The 14,284-nt window shown below is 49.1% G+C and overlaps 1 protein-coding gene across 4 annotated transcripts in view; it reads left to right on the top strand.

Moving 5' to 3' along the window:
- The window catches only part of RALY (RALY heterogeneous nuclear ribonucleoprotein), an 89,217-nt gene extending 76,864 nt beyond the window's left edge, over positions 1-12,353 (top strand). For 3 of the 4 annotated variants that reach the window (XM_045833399.1, XM_045833398.1, XM_045833400.1), the window contains 8 exons: positions 4,067-4,331; positions 5,761-5,833; positions 6,022-6,069; positions 8,081-8,247; positions 8,958-9,071; positions 9,283-9,542; positions 10,745-10,793; positions 12,002-12,353. In XM_045833399.1, coding sequence (XP_045689355.1) covers positions 4,076-4,331; positions 5,761-5,833; positions 6,022-6,069; positions 8,081-8,247; positions 8,958-9,071; positions 9,283-9,542; positions 10,745-10,789 — 963 coding nt within the window. In that variant the 5' untranslated portion in view covers positions 4,067-4,075 and the 3' untranslated portion in view covers positions 10,790-10,793; positions 12,002-12,353. The remainder of the gene's footprint in view (positions 1-4,066; positions 4,332-5,760; positions 5,834-6,021; positions 6,070-8,080; positions 8,248-8,957; positions 9,072-9,282; positions 9,543-10,744; positions 10,794-12,001) is intronic. The other variant, XM_045833401.1, reaches the window with a different exon arrangement.
- Positions 12,354-14,284: the final 1,931 nt, after the last annotated feature.

Below are 14,284 nucleotides of genomic sequence, written 5' to 3'. Positions count from 1 at the left end.
AACCCCATGTTTAGGCTTAACTCTTGTCTTCCAAAACATAGCTTCAGTGTAAAATGTTTCAACTGGGAAAAATTATTTGTTTTTGCCAAATTTCCTCTTAGCCTGGAGAAACTAGCCCATTCCTTTGAACTGTAAATTGCATTTCAAAGTCTGTGTCCTTAGTGGGTGTTAATTAGCTTAGGGATCCAACCTTTCTGCAGCAGTTGTTTTTCCAGCAGGTAAAGGTATAGATACTTACTTGGGAGCCAGTCCCCGGTTTTCTCAAAGATAGCATATATAGACGGCCCCCTCCCAGCTCTTCATTGTCCTGAGGGCTTGTCTAGTGCCTGGCCTAAAGGAAAAATGGAATATTAAGGACCCTAGACTTATTTATAAGTCAGAGGACCCATGGGGTTCTTGGCCTTACTACTCACTGGCCAATTCCATTCCTTTTTGTTCCTCAGAGTGGGGGCATATAAACTCCATGCTCACTAAGGTCCCTGCTAATCTGACATTACAGGAGTCTCAGGGAACAAGTCTGGCTCTCTCTCCCCTTCCCATCTTACCTCCTTTTTTTTACTATCATCACCAAGAACAGTCCCTGTACCCATCTCTCTTTAGCACATTGCTAAACATGGGACCTCTGGGGGCTGCAGACACCTTGCTCTCAATTACACAGCTAATCTGTGAGGCAGAGCTTAGCCCAGGGGGAAAATAGCTTATCAAGTCAAGCAGCTTCTGCTGAATAGGATGTCAATATTTTCTAGGGCTCCCACTCTAAGCAAGGAAAACTTGGAAGAGCCAAAAAAGAATTACTCGAGAAAGATTGAGTTGGGGTAGTTGGTCTGTGGAGGGAGATATTTGGGTTAGAGACCAGAAAAAGTGCCTGGAACCTCAGCTCCCAGTCGTCTCCCCCCCAACTTAAGGCAGGACCACAGCTAGCCCTTCTCACCTCACCTCCTAGTACATTATCTCCACTTCTTCATTCCTAACTCTTACTGAGCACTTACTGTGCCCCAGGCTTTGTCAGGCCTGTCTTTTAACATTGTAAGGCAGAGCAAGAGTACACATGGAGACCCGCGTACTATATGTCTCAGTATTTGAAAGTTAATAATGAAGCTAACAAATTGCTGTGTTAATAACAACCTGAACGACCATGTCTGAGTTTAGAATTCTTGACTCTTTGGGAATTCTGTACCTGAACCTAGAAGTTCAAGGAGAGTTAGTCTGGCCATGCTTCCTGTTCATTTTCCACCCCAACTCCATTTCCCCCTCTGAGGAACTTCATGGACATGTTTGTGGACACTTGAGCTTTTCTGTTAGCCCACAGATACCTATCCTCTCGAATTTAGGGAATACACCCAACAGCAGCACAGGCTGCTTCCATGGAGTATACAGGCCTTGAAAGCAGATCGGAGGCTATTTAGATGGGGGAATATAGTGGTTGGGTACACAGAGCATACTTCAGGTGGACATTTCTCCTTGGCTCTGCAGAGTCCTCACCCACAGTGGTCACATACATACACTTCCCAAGTTTTCTCTCTATAGATCAGAAAACTGACCTTCATGTGACATGGCTTCTGCCTGTCTCTCCTTGGTATCATTCACAATGTGCTTTAGTCTGACCTTGACTCTCATCTAGAATGGGCTTGTAATTGGCAGTGTTAGAGCTTTACAGTTTACAAAGTTCTTTTATGTGCATTGTCCAAACCACAGGTGAGGCGAAAAGACTGGTTACTGCCAGGGCCAAAGCCAAAGGACTTTGCTCACCAGCCAGGCAGTGAGTGCTGATCTCATTATCAGTTGCTCAGCAAACGCTTCCTGCTTAGTGGTGCTAGAGGCTTTTGGGAGAGGTCTGAGGGAACTCAGGAACCTCCATGTCCCTACCAGATCAGTGGCAGAGCCAGCAGTAATCAACAGATCTCTGAACCATAATCCTCCTCTGTTCTTTTTATCTTGGTCCACACCCCAGGCCTGGTTGGTTCCCTTCAGCCAAAGCTGTTAGCATCTCCCAGGGCCAAAATTTCATGGTTTTGCATTGAACCAACAAGAAGAGAGTTATCTGATTACCATAGGGGAACTCCTCGAACTTCTGGTATACCCATGGATGGACAAGGAATTAACCTTTTAGTAGCTTGTCATCCAGGTAGGAGAGGGATGTCAGAGAGCTGGGAGGAATGGGGAGCCCAAGGGAACCCACAAATATCGAGCATTTCCTGCCCCATATGGACAGTGTATTAGGTGTTTTCATGAATCCCTGTTATGTCCATCACTACTTAATAAATGTTGATGATTGGATGGATGCAAAGGGAAACTGAATAACCAGAAGAGTCTTGTCCCTCAGGCCAGTTCCAAAGATGGCACTAGCCCTTTCATCAGTAGTAATGCCTTGTCAGGCTTTCTTTACCTAGGATGGCACACTTGACCTCATTGTATCTGTGGAGCTACTGTAAGTCCACCCTAGCAGCAGGTTCACCAGAATGCTCTGGTCCAGCCTATGGTTCCCTTGTAAACAATGCCATCTGCTGGTCAGGACACTCCAGCTTCCAGGCTGGGAAAACGGAGAGAACGGTCTCTTACCCTAATAGGACAGAAGTTACAGATTTCCCAGCTTATATTTAGCTCTTCTCTATTTCACTAAAAAGAAGCTCCTTCTATCTAAAAATATTAGGTAAATAGGCAGGAGTTTACAGTTAGCTTACGCTGGTGAGAAGTTTTTATACATACAGCTTGGGGTCTTTAGCGCCTCCTTAAATAGCTTTAGGGTGGGGTATTGGGATAGGCATGCTGTAAAAGGAAGTTGCACCAACCCATGCCCAAGAGCAGGGTTCTGGGCCAGGAAGTAGAAACGCCAAGGCTTATTAACATTAGACCTTTCCTACCGAAACGGAGCCTCCTTTTCCCTTTTTCTCTGGAGGCTGTGCCAGTTATAACCTTGTGTGAAGAAGAGCAAAGAGTAGATATGATATCACCTCTAGCAAAGAACAAAATTTTAATAAGTATATAATAGTTAACTCCAAAAAAACGAATTTATTTGAAAACAGTTCTCAGATAAATATGCTGACTTACTGTAGTATTTAAATTGGCTTTAACGGCCCTGATTAGGTAGCTCAATCAGTTAGAGCATCGTCCTGAAACACCAAGTTGCCAGTTCAATTGCTGGTCAGGGCACATACGAGAATCAACCAGTAAATGCACAAATAAGTGGAACAACAAAATGATGTTTTCCCCTCTGTCTAAAAAAATGAAATAAAATATATAAATTGACTTCAGCTCTGGGAAGGATAGTGCTAAAGTTGAAAGAAATGGGCTTTAGGGACAAACCTGGGTTTGAATGCCCATTCTGGGCAAGTTAATGAACTTATTGAAGTCTGTTTCTGGTAAAATGTGAATGATGATAATAAGGATAATACTCATGGGTTCTTGGGAGAAGCATGCTCCAAAAAGGAGTTGCACCAAGAGAGCAGGAGACCAAGTCCACGCTGAGTGGAGTGAGACTTGCTCTCAAGATGGCGAATATACCAGTAAAGACAGTCCACATCCGGATCCCACTGAGCAATTTTCACAATATGGTACTGGTCTGTAGCAGGTAGTACTTGCAATTACCATGTGACTTTTGGGCCATAAGAACAGAAGAAAACCTGTGGAAGGTCTTCACATGTAGATCTTGTATGGGATGGTAACATTTGAGATGAGTATTAAAGATGGAGTACTTAAAAGAATTGGAATTAAGGAGACCAGGGTTCAAATCCCAGCCTTACCATTGACTAGTATTGTGACCTCTGAATGTGTGTTCTCTCCCTTGTAAAATATTCTGATTCTGCTTTGTCGGTACCAAGTCAGGGAACAAAAAGACTATACTTTCAGGGATTGTTTCTGTAGTTTGTTACCAAATAAGGGAACATATGCAAAGCCCCTAGCTTGAGTTCAGCAGCCAAAAAGCATGAGCAAAAATAGGGACCTGGATGCTGTGGGTTGGGGGAGTGTGTAGGAATGCACAAAAAATCCATGCAGCTAAGATGTGGGTCATGGGCAGCCCTTGAGCCCAACCTGTGGACCCAGACTCACAGTGGCTTTCTCTCTTCAGGTGGCCACCATGTCCTTGAAGATCCAGACAAGCAACGTAACCAACAAGAATGACCCCAAGTCCATCAACTCTCGAGTCTTCATTGGAAACCTCAACACAGCTGTGGTGAAGAAGTCAGATGTGGAGACCATCTTCTCCAAGTATGGCCGTGTGGCCGGCTGTTCTGTGCACAAGGGCTATGCCTTTGTTCAGTATGCCAATGAGCGCCATGCCCGGGCGGCTGTGCTGGGAGAGAATGGGCGGGTGCTGGCCGGGCAGACCCTGGGTAAGCTCCTGGTAGTCTCCTGAGCAGGTGCTGGCCTTCACTCTCCAGCTCCCCTCTTAGTCCCTTTTATGTTCCTCCGCCACTAGCCACAATCCTCCCCCTCTTAGAGATGTTATAACTTAAATAGTTATACATTATATGTTATAAATTAAGTAGTTACAGATGAATCCCTTTGGGGGAAAATTGTAGAAGCTTCTGAAAAACACTTTTGTCCTGTCCCTGCTTTCACAGTGACCCTTTTGTTCCACCATGTATCACCCCTCTACCCTCCTCCACCCACCATCCCCCAGTAAGTAACCATGCTGTTGTCTGTGTCCATGCAATCTTTCTCTTTTTTTCCTTTTTACTCAGTCCCTCCACCCCTCCTTGCCTACAGCTGTCAGGCTGCTCTCTATCTATGAGCCTGTCTCTGTTTTGCTTGGTAGTTCATTTTGTTCATTCGATTCCACTATGAGTGAAGTCATAATGTATTTGTCTTTTTCTGATGCACAGTGAGTCTTAATGACAGGCTTATGATTCCAGTTAAAATGCAGATTCCCCAGAGACAGGGAACTGAGTGGACTAGCACAACCTACTACATTAAGCTACAGATGGCTTAGGTTAGAACCCTTTCTGAGAGCCAGGAGGAGGTGCCAGGAGCACAAGGTGAAACAAGCAGGTGCCCTTGGCCTTGGCGTTATACACAAGAAATGTGGCCATGCTGGTGGCCTGCCTAGGGGTGTGTACAACTTTGTATATGTGTATATACTTCTGTGTATATGTATATGTTTGAGAAGGGATATTTGTATACGTATTCCTGAGTATGTGGTATGTGGATATCACTGAATATGTGGAAAATGTGAAGACATATACCTTAGTATGTATATAGGTAGTGTATGTCAATATATTTAAGTATGTAAGCAGATAGCATATATTCATTTACCAAATGTGTGTCGAGACCCCATCACATGCCAAGAAAGCACTGCTCTAGGTATGGATATGTTTGGTAGAATGTTTGTATGAATGTGTGCTAGCTGATTTGCATATGGACAGTTATGCATATGGTGTTGGAACCAAGTCTGAGTGTACTGGTTATCTGAGTGTGTGACCTTATTACCTGCATATGTGAGCATGTGTGTGAGGATGTGTTATCTGTTTGTGTTTACATGAATGTACTTGAGAATGCTTATGTGTGATGCACACGGTATGTATGAGTGATATGTTTGTGAGCTTGCACACATGTATTTGAATGTATATGGTTATGTAAATAGGCATATCCACGTGATGTATGAGTCTGATGTGTGAGGGCCTCTGTTGGCTGTTTTAGTGAGTAAAATTCATGTGTATCTCATATATGCACATACATTTCTGCACGCTTGCTTGAGGGTGGTATGTATTGGGCGCCCTCTTGTCTCGCCAGCATCTGACTCTGCCTATTCTCTTCACACAGACATCAACATGGCTGGCGAGCCCAAGCCTAACAGACCCAAGGGATTAAAGAGAGCAGCATCTGCCATTTACAGGTGGGGCACTCTGTCTCGTCTGTCTCTGTCTGGGAGGGACTGGTCCCTCTTTCCACAGGGGGAGTAGACACAGGTGGTGATGTTGTGCTGAGCCTAGAATTTGGGGAGGCGTTTGGATATGAGGGCCTGTGGAGAGTGGGCTGAGTGGCTGTCCCTAAGACCCGGCCCTCTCCCCTTTGTTTCCCCAGTGGCTACAGCTTTGACTATGATTACTACCGGGACGACTTCTATGACAGGTGAGCAGGGGAGGGGTGTGCCCAGGCATGAAACAGCCAAGCTGGAAGTGTGCTGAGAGATTGCTGGTGCAGCCCATTCAGTCATCAAAGTGGAACCTAAGCCCAGAGATGCAGACAGGCATTTGCCCAAGGCTGCTTTGCAAGTTGGTGGCAGAGCTGGGACTGGAGCCAAATTCTGCAGGTGCCCAGGCTAGAGTTCCCCACCCTATGCTGTCTCCCACTCTCTGACTGTCTTTCCTCCTAAATCTGGGGTGAGGCTCAATGGAACTGGACAGCAAGCTGGAATACAAATGGTACAGGGCCCAGTGAAGGGAGTTTGAGCCCTTATGCCTCTGCTGTTCCATATCCTTACCATTCTGAGTTACCCAGCCAGCTGGAAGGAACCTCAGATCTCAGTCTGAGCCTCAGCAGCTCTTTAGAGGTCTTAATTAGTCCCTGGTAGGCTGCGGCCCACCCTCTACACCCAGGCCTTCCCAGACCCCAGCCTTGAGGCTGAGGCCTCCACTTCATGGCCCCACCCACATTCCTGAGTGGAAATCATGATCGGGGCTGGCCCAGACTTCTCCCCACTTCTCTCTCTCCCTCCCTCTTGGCCTGCCCCAGGCTGTCCAAGAATAGAACCTCTCTGAGCCTCGGTTTTCTCACCTGTGAATGATTTCAGGAGACAGCGCAGTATAGTTGAAAGTGCCCTAGCCTGGGAGTCAGAATACCAGGGTGCTAATCTCAGCTCTGCCACTGAATGGATTGTGTGACTTTGGGTAAATTCCCTCCCAGTCTGTGAAATGGGCTTGCACCAAATGATCCCTCAGGGCTCTTCCAGCTCTGGGATTCTGTGGTTCAGTGATTCTGACCAAGGCCAGAGCCGCCCCCTCCCCTTGGGGGAAGAAATGCAGTGTCTGGGACTGGATGCATTCCCAGATATTATCTATCCCCAGCCATCACCAACCCAAGGTAGAGGCCTCCTGAACAAAGGAGTGCCAAAGCATGGGGCATTGAATTGCCTGGTGATGACAGGTTTCCTGGTTGTCATCAGGAAAGCGATCCCACAGTACACCCCTGGGGCTGCTGTTCCCTGCAGAAAGGTAGTCGCAGCAAATGGGATGGGAAAGACCCTTATTCAGCCTACTGAGCTTCTGTGTGATCAGCAGGAAAAGAAGCCCTCCTGGAGAGGGCTGCGTGATGGCGTTGGGGGCAGGGGCAGCACATAGTCCTGAGCAGAGGGGTCTGATTGAGTTGCCGAACCGATACTCTCCCGGGCCTCCTGCCCTCCATCGCTGAAGTCGATTAGAAGGGTGGAGTGACTGGGAGAGCCCAGAATGAGGAAAAAGGGTCTTAGGCTTCTGAGGTCATAGGTCCCTGAATTGAGGGTTATGGTGCCCTGGCCATTCACCAATCATACCTTCTAACATGGGTGTTTAACCACATTCTCTCATGCTCTACCCTCATAGCAACCTGGGTGGGGTGGGGTGGGGTGGGGTGGGTGGGGGGGAAAGAACTTGGGATAGACATCCTCATTAAGCAGATGGGAAAACTGAGGCTCAGGCAGGCTTAGAGATTGGCCCTCCACTTCCCACCTGGGGGTTTGTGCTGCTGAGATTTGCAAACTCTGACCAAGGGTTGAGGTGGCAGTTGATTGAAGGGAAGCAGAGTCAGGAATATAGCAGGTGTGGGTGTCAGGGTGATCTAGGGAAGGCTTTTGGGGGTTGGTCTCAGTTTACTCCTCTGTTGAATCAGCCCGTAACCATTACCACCTGCCACCTCACCTGCCCTTACCCAGCCTGGCTGGTAGGAATGGTGCTGTAATCAGGATCCCAGCAGTTCTTAGGGTTGCAAAAGCCCTTTCTCTTTACTGTGCCCCCTTCCCCCTACCTCCGTCCTGGGGCTTGTTGGGAGCAAGCAGAGATGTGTAATGCAGGACAGCCCTTCAGCCTTATACTTGTTAACCTAAGGTCACAGTGACCCCTGGTGGCCACAGGCCATGCTGCAGCCTCTGGCCCATTTGTCCTCACAGGCTTTTTGACTATCGGGGCCGCCTGTCACCAGTGCCTGTGCCCAGGGCTGTCCCCGTGAAGCGACCCAGGGTCACAGTCCCTTTGGTCCGTCGTGTCAAAACCACCATTCCTGTCAAGCTCTTTCCCCGTTCCACAGCCATCAACACCAGCTCAGTCAAGATCAAGTGTGAGTAACTTACTTGCTTCCTAAATAATTTTTTGTCGTTAGTAAAATAATAGAATTACATTTCTTTTTATGTTAGAAAATAAGGAACAAATCTCCCACAGTACTATACCTCTAACACAACCGAATTATTTTCATGTATTTCTAAGAGGAAAAGGCTACATTTGATGGGGAGGGGCTTGGCTTTAGCACAAAGTCCAGTGCTGTGATGTGGAGCACAGTGAGGAGATGCTGTCATCGTTCCTCTAGTAAGGACAGGACAAGTCCACACAGGCCCACCGCTGTACATCCACTCTGGTGTGCACACGCTGTGGCCAAGCACCCGGGAAACCCGAGTGTAAAATACCCACATTTATACCCCTGAAAAGGCAGACATCGCTCTGAATCAAAAGCAGAGACAAATGCTTGTTCAGGTGCACACAGAGGTGCACCCCCACGCCTGCATTCTTATCCATCCCCAGTCCCTTTTTAGAATTGAGAAGTCGGGGGTAGGGGAGATCCCAGGTTCAGAAGGGTGATCTGGTCACTGTAGGAATGTAGCCTTCAGAAAGTCTCAAGGGAAGCCACTGGCAGCCATGGCCCTTTCCCTGCCCAAAAAGACATCTGTGGACAAGGACAGTTCCTGCCAGTGGCCTACCTTCCTAGTTGACAGAATGGGTCTAGGATCTTGTGTTAGTATCAACATGTCAGCCCTGTGTTCTCCCCACTCCCAGTAAAGAGCAGTGAGCTGCAGACTATCAAGACAGAGCTGACGCAGATCAAGTCCAACATCGATGCCCTGCTGGGCCGCTTGGAACAGATTGCCGAGGAGCAGAAGGCCAACCCAGGTCAGCTTCCAAGGGTTCTTGCCCTGGTTCAAGTGACCAGGGAACCAGGGCAAAGTGTGGGGGGAGGATAGTGCGTGGGGCAGAGAGGAGCTGTGGCCTCTAATTCTACCTGGACCCACCATTCTGAGGCCTTGTTTCTGCTGAGGTGTTGTCTCAGGTAGCTGCTGCAAGCTGAGTTTCTTCCCCTCTTCACCATCCCTTCTCCCTCAAGATGGCAAGAAGAAGGGCGACAGTGGCAGTGGTGGTGGCAGTGGCGGTGGCAGTGGCAATGGGAGTGGCAGCGGTGGCGGCAGCGGCAGTGGCAGTGGTGGCGGCAGCGGCACTGGTGGCGGCAGTGGCAGTGGTGGCAATAGCCGGCCACCGCCCCCTCAAGAGGACACAGCTTCTGAGGCAGGAACACCGCAGGGAGAAGTACAAGCTCGAGATGACGGCGATGAGGAGGGGCTGCTGACACACAGCGAGGAAGAGCTGGTGAGGGCATGGTTGGAGGGACTGGGACCCGGGTTAGCACTCCAGGTCACAGCAGGGGCCGGTGGGTGGCCTCCGAGCTGGTTCCTTTTTCCTAAAGGTTCTGAGCCTGTGAGGAAGGTGAGGAATGAATAGGGAGTAGTGCCTATTCCATCGGCCAGTCAGATGTCCCACTGAGAGCTGCGGCAGACCTTCCTTGAGTCTAGGGCCCATTCTAGACTCAGTTTTCCACATGGTTGGGAGGGGAAGAATCGGGCTCAGGAAGTGTATATATGGTCTACAGAGCAGGGAGCAGGACGGATTTACTGGGGAAGCCACAGGGAAGTAGGTAACTACTCTACCTGAGGATTTTCTAAAAAGCCATTTTTGCCTTGCATGAAACAGCCTGTCTCTTGAGGAAGCAAGGGAACCCCCCAGTCTGCTACTGAAATTCTTCACAGTGAGGGTGGAGGGCCATTTAGTAAGGAGCTTATGTTAAGTGGGAAGGTAGACCAGATTCTGAGTCTGTGAAGTATCTGTTGTGTGCTTATTACTTATTTACTAAAAAGCATTCACACTCTCTAACTTCATTCAACCTAACAACAAGAGCAAAGTATTACTCTTCCCACATTTTACCCCATGAGGAAACTGAGGCTCAGAGGAGCTAAGAGTAGCTTGCTCAGGGCCTTATAGCTAATAAGGGTTGAGCCTGGATTGGAGACCAGACTTAATCACTAGGTCTGGGACTTCCTTTTTTCCATCACTGCTGAGTTCTGGTGTGAGGACAGATGAGCTCATGGCCACAACACTTAAGAGGTCCAGCTCATTTTTCCTTCTTTGAACCTAGCCTGATACTTCAGGTTACTCTTTTGAGCATAGCAGTCTTGATAAAGGCTGTAACAAAGGCTTAGATGTCCCAGAGTTGGGGAGCTCATCAGCCTACTAGGCTTTGCGCCTACCCCAATCTGAGGAGGCCTTTCTGTGCAGAAACGTGCCTCCTGCCATGCATAGAACTTACTTGACTGGTCCCTTCTCTTTCCTAAGGGGCCCTGAGTCCACCCTGTTGGGATCCCAAACCAGCCTTGTTAGACTGGCCCCCTAGTCATTTCCCTTGTCTGTCCCTTCCCCTTTCTGAGGCGTCCAGATGTGTGTGCTCTGGGCCTCAGGGCAGGACTCAGAGCTTGCAGTGAGTGATGTGTGGTCTCTCGTTGCCTCCTCCCTATCAGGATCACAGCCAAGACACAGACGCGGAGGATGGGGCCTTGCAGTGAGCAGGTACGGCAGTCCTGGTGGGCAAGCGTTGGGGTGAAGTGGAGGGTGTGCCATGAAACAGAGTAGGACAGGGTGGTGCTGTGTCCCGCAATGATGGCCCCTCTATCCCCAGGTGTTTTACCACACTTCTTTGTGGTAGAGGCACTACCTATGGGAGCAGGAGCCATAGATGGGCCAGCCAGGCCCACGCAGCAGGGGTTCCCTCCGTGCACTGAGCCATGGTGCCTGTCTGCACCCTTGAGGAGCTGAGATTCCTGTTTTCTGGAGGAAGATGCAAATGACTCCCATCCAGTGTGAACAGGAGCACGGGCTGGAGAGCCAGGAAGACAAAGAGAGGTGTGGTGGAAGAGGTTATAGGTAGCTGAGCCTGTGCAGGATTGAGGGAGAAACATCTGAGGGAACACCCTTAGCAGAGGCACAGCTCTGGCCATCTTCAGTGTGTGGAAAGGTCCAGGGACCTCCTGTGGCTACATTCCCAGCTCTGCATAGCAAGGAGAGGGAGCTGCTTATCAACAAAGGGTGAGGTTGTGCCACACTTTGGGATTGGGACTTGACCTGTCAGGTGGAAATGCCCTTTGTGCCAGGAGCTGCCCCACATTTGTGATTGTGTTAATGTTACCGTATGTGGAAACTGAGGCACTGAAGGAAGGGCAAGAGAGATCACATATCTCACAAGATCCCAAGGTGATGGGTGGAGCCTAGATTTGAACCCCGTGGTATGTAGCCTCAAAGCCCACTCTCCGTCCAGTGTTTAGCACTGAGCTCTGCCATCTCTGTGCTCCATCCTTTTGGGGCGGTGTTCAGAGTTAGGCTTGGGTGGAGCAAGGCCTTGGACAGAGGTGTCTTTCTACATGATACATTCATGCTGTGAGATGCTCCGCCAGTAAGGACTTCCTTGACAGCTAAGTTTAGGAAATTCCACATATGCAGCTTTTCCTCTTGGAGCTTTATAGTTTGTTTTACCAGGGATCCTCCCTTTGTTAATTTTCAGGTGAAGTAAAGGGACTCAGGTGAGGACTTGGAGGCTGGAGGAGGGAGAGAGACTTGCCCAAAGTTGCATGGCCAGAAAATTATCAGGCCAGAGCGCAGGCATGTATCTCTGTCTGCAAGTAGCAAAAATCATTCTGCCCTCACTTCTTCCCAATCCCTGTTATCAAGGGCACACGGGACTTTTCTTCTCAGCCTTAGTCTCTCCTTTATCTCTTTCTTAGCCTGACAGGAGTGATGGCCACTGGCAGAAGAAGAGCGTGCACTGTACCAGGCCTCAAGCTGGGCACCCACCCCTGGATGCCACCCCAGCGGGTCCCAGAGGAGAGTTGACAGCAGGCACCTGACCCCATGCATCCCAGCCAGTGCTACATCCTCTGCAGGTGGAGTTACTGGCCTCCCCTCCCCACATACCTTCCCTGTTGTCACTGCCCAGACCAGAGGGCAGAGCACAGAGTTTTCCCACGCTCTGCCTCCTGTCCCCAAGACACTCCTAGGCTTGGGGTTTTTCTATAGGTTTGGTGAGGGGTGGGGGGCACAGGAGGGGACCCTGACAATAAAGAGATTGGATCCCTACTTCCTCTGAGATGGGATGGTTTGTGTTTTCTCATGAAGGTACCCTGGCCCTCCTGCCCAACCAGAAAGCAGATTTTCTATAACCTCTTCTGTTTCCTCCTCCTCTCTTCCATGTCAGGGACCATTGTCTAGGGCGCCTACTACTGATCCACCTGGGCCTTAATTTCCACAGCTAAAATGGGGATGAAAATGGCCAGTAGGGTTGCTGTGGTGGGTGAGATGTGCCAGTGCCCATGGGAGCACCTTGGTGGCTGAAGTGCCAAGTGATTGGTCCAGGCCTCAGCTTCTCACTAAGTCTGGTCTTTCCCAGCTCTAAAGTGATTCTAGAACCCATTGTTTCTTCCCTTTCTCTGTTCTCATTTAAGACACTGTTTTTTTCTTGGACTTGATCCTCTCACCAGCCTCAGTCTCCAGCTTCTCCCTGCCCCATTTCTCACTGGCCACCACAGTGTTATTTCTGAATCCTGTCCCTTCCCTGTGTGAAACCCCTTACTAACGTCTCACCCTCAGGGTAAAACGACAGCTCCTGAACATGGGGTACATGATCCTGCTTGTCCTGGTCTCTCCTATTCTTTTGTCACCACACACACAAACCTTACACCGCAGCCACACAAAATAAGTGCTTCCCACTCAGGGGCAGAGGAAACAGAACCCAACTCCAGTTACCTCACACAGTAGGGTTGACAGCAGCATACATGTGGCCTGTCTGCATTTATGTCTGTTCTCTAACTGGCCAGGTTCCTTGACCTCCACTTGTATCCTAACTTCACCCCTTACCCCCTTTCTCTTTATTTTCCCACAAATTGTCCAGTTCCCCCATATTCAAGCTTCCCAAGAGAGAATCAGCTGCCACGGCAGTTATATTTTGAACCAGTCATAGATTACAAGTATCTTCCCTTGTCCAATGTATTGGACGATACAACTGTGGCCACTTAGGCTGGCCTCACTGGTATAGGGCTGTGGGTGGACAGGCACATACTCTCGCTCCTACTTTCTCTACCTGGGAAGTATGCATTCATCTTAAGGTGCTGTTCTAGTGCCCTCACCTCACCTGTGAGAAGTCTCAGAGATCCAGACCTGGGGTGAAAAATAGCCCCTTGGAAATGGGCTGAGCTTGGCCCAGCTTGGTCAAAACAAAAGACTTCAATCTGGAGAGATGAAGAGAGCGTCCTAAGGAAGGTCCTGGGTCCACAGGAAGTGTCCTTTCCCCCCTGAAAAGCCCTCAGTGGAATATACACCCACCATCCTTGAACCCACAATCTTTCCTTGCTACCTAGAAAGCCAAGGCTCAGCTCTAGCAGACCTACTTGCACACTTGGCAGATGTTCATGTCCCCATCTGTACAAGGTGGGGAACCACTACTCTACTGGAGCTTGGTCAGAGTCTAAAGACGGGGTTTGGGATCCTTGGTGAACCTCACACTGAGGGCTGGTACTGTATTCCTGTGTTCCCAGAGCCTAGTGCTATGTGCCCGTTGCACTGTAATAACATTCCCAGACTCTGCAAGGCCCTACCTGGTAGTACTTGACTGAGGCACTTTTCAAAACCTGGGGGATGGGGAGAAAAGCAAGGGCTATGGGCTTCATAGTATGTGAAGCCTAGAGCCATAAGATGAGCAAGGAAGACCCTTTTCGGGGCAGGAAGCATCTGCTGTACCCAGAGGCCCTGATTGCCCTGGCATCAGAACATACCCTGGACAGAATGGTATGCCCATCCTGGCACCCCAGGGGATATTACAGTTGTACCCTTGAGGGGAGGGTCATAGCCATAAAACCCAGCATACATATTCCTGCCCTTCCCTTGTCTGGGGCCATGAAAATCATCTCCCATTCCACTGCTCAAAAGTTTTTATTTTTCGAACCTGAAAACCAAAAAGAAATGGTGAAGAAACGTGATACCAGATTGTGCCCACAGGACTAATTCATTAGACG

Source organism: Phyllostomus hastatus, unplaced genomic scaffold (assembly GCF_019186645.2).
Source record: "Phyllostomus hastatus isolate PE091 unplaced genomic scaffold, TTU_PhHast_1.1 phas_contig_17, whole genome shotgun sequence".
NCBI lineage: Eukaryota > Metazoa > Chordata > Mammalia > Chiroptera > Phyllostomidae > Phyllostomus > Phyllostomus hastatus.
The sequence above is the reverse complement of the archived record's forward strand: the minus strand, read 5'-3'. Positions and strand labels throughout refer to the sequence as shown.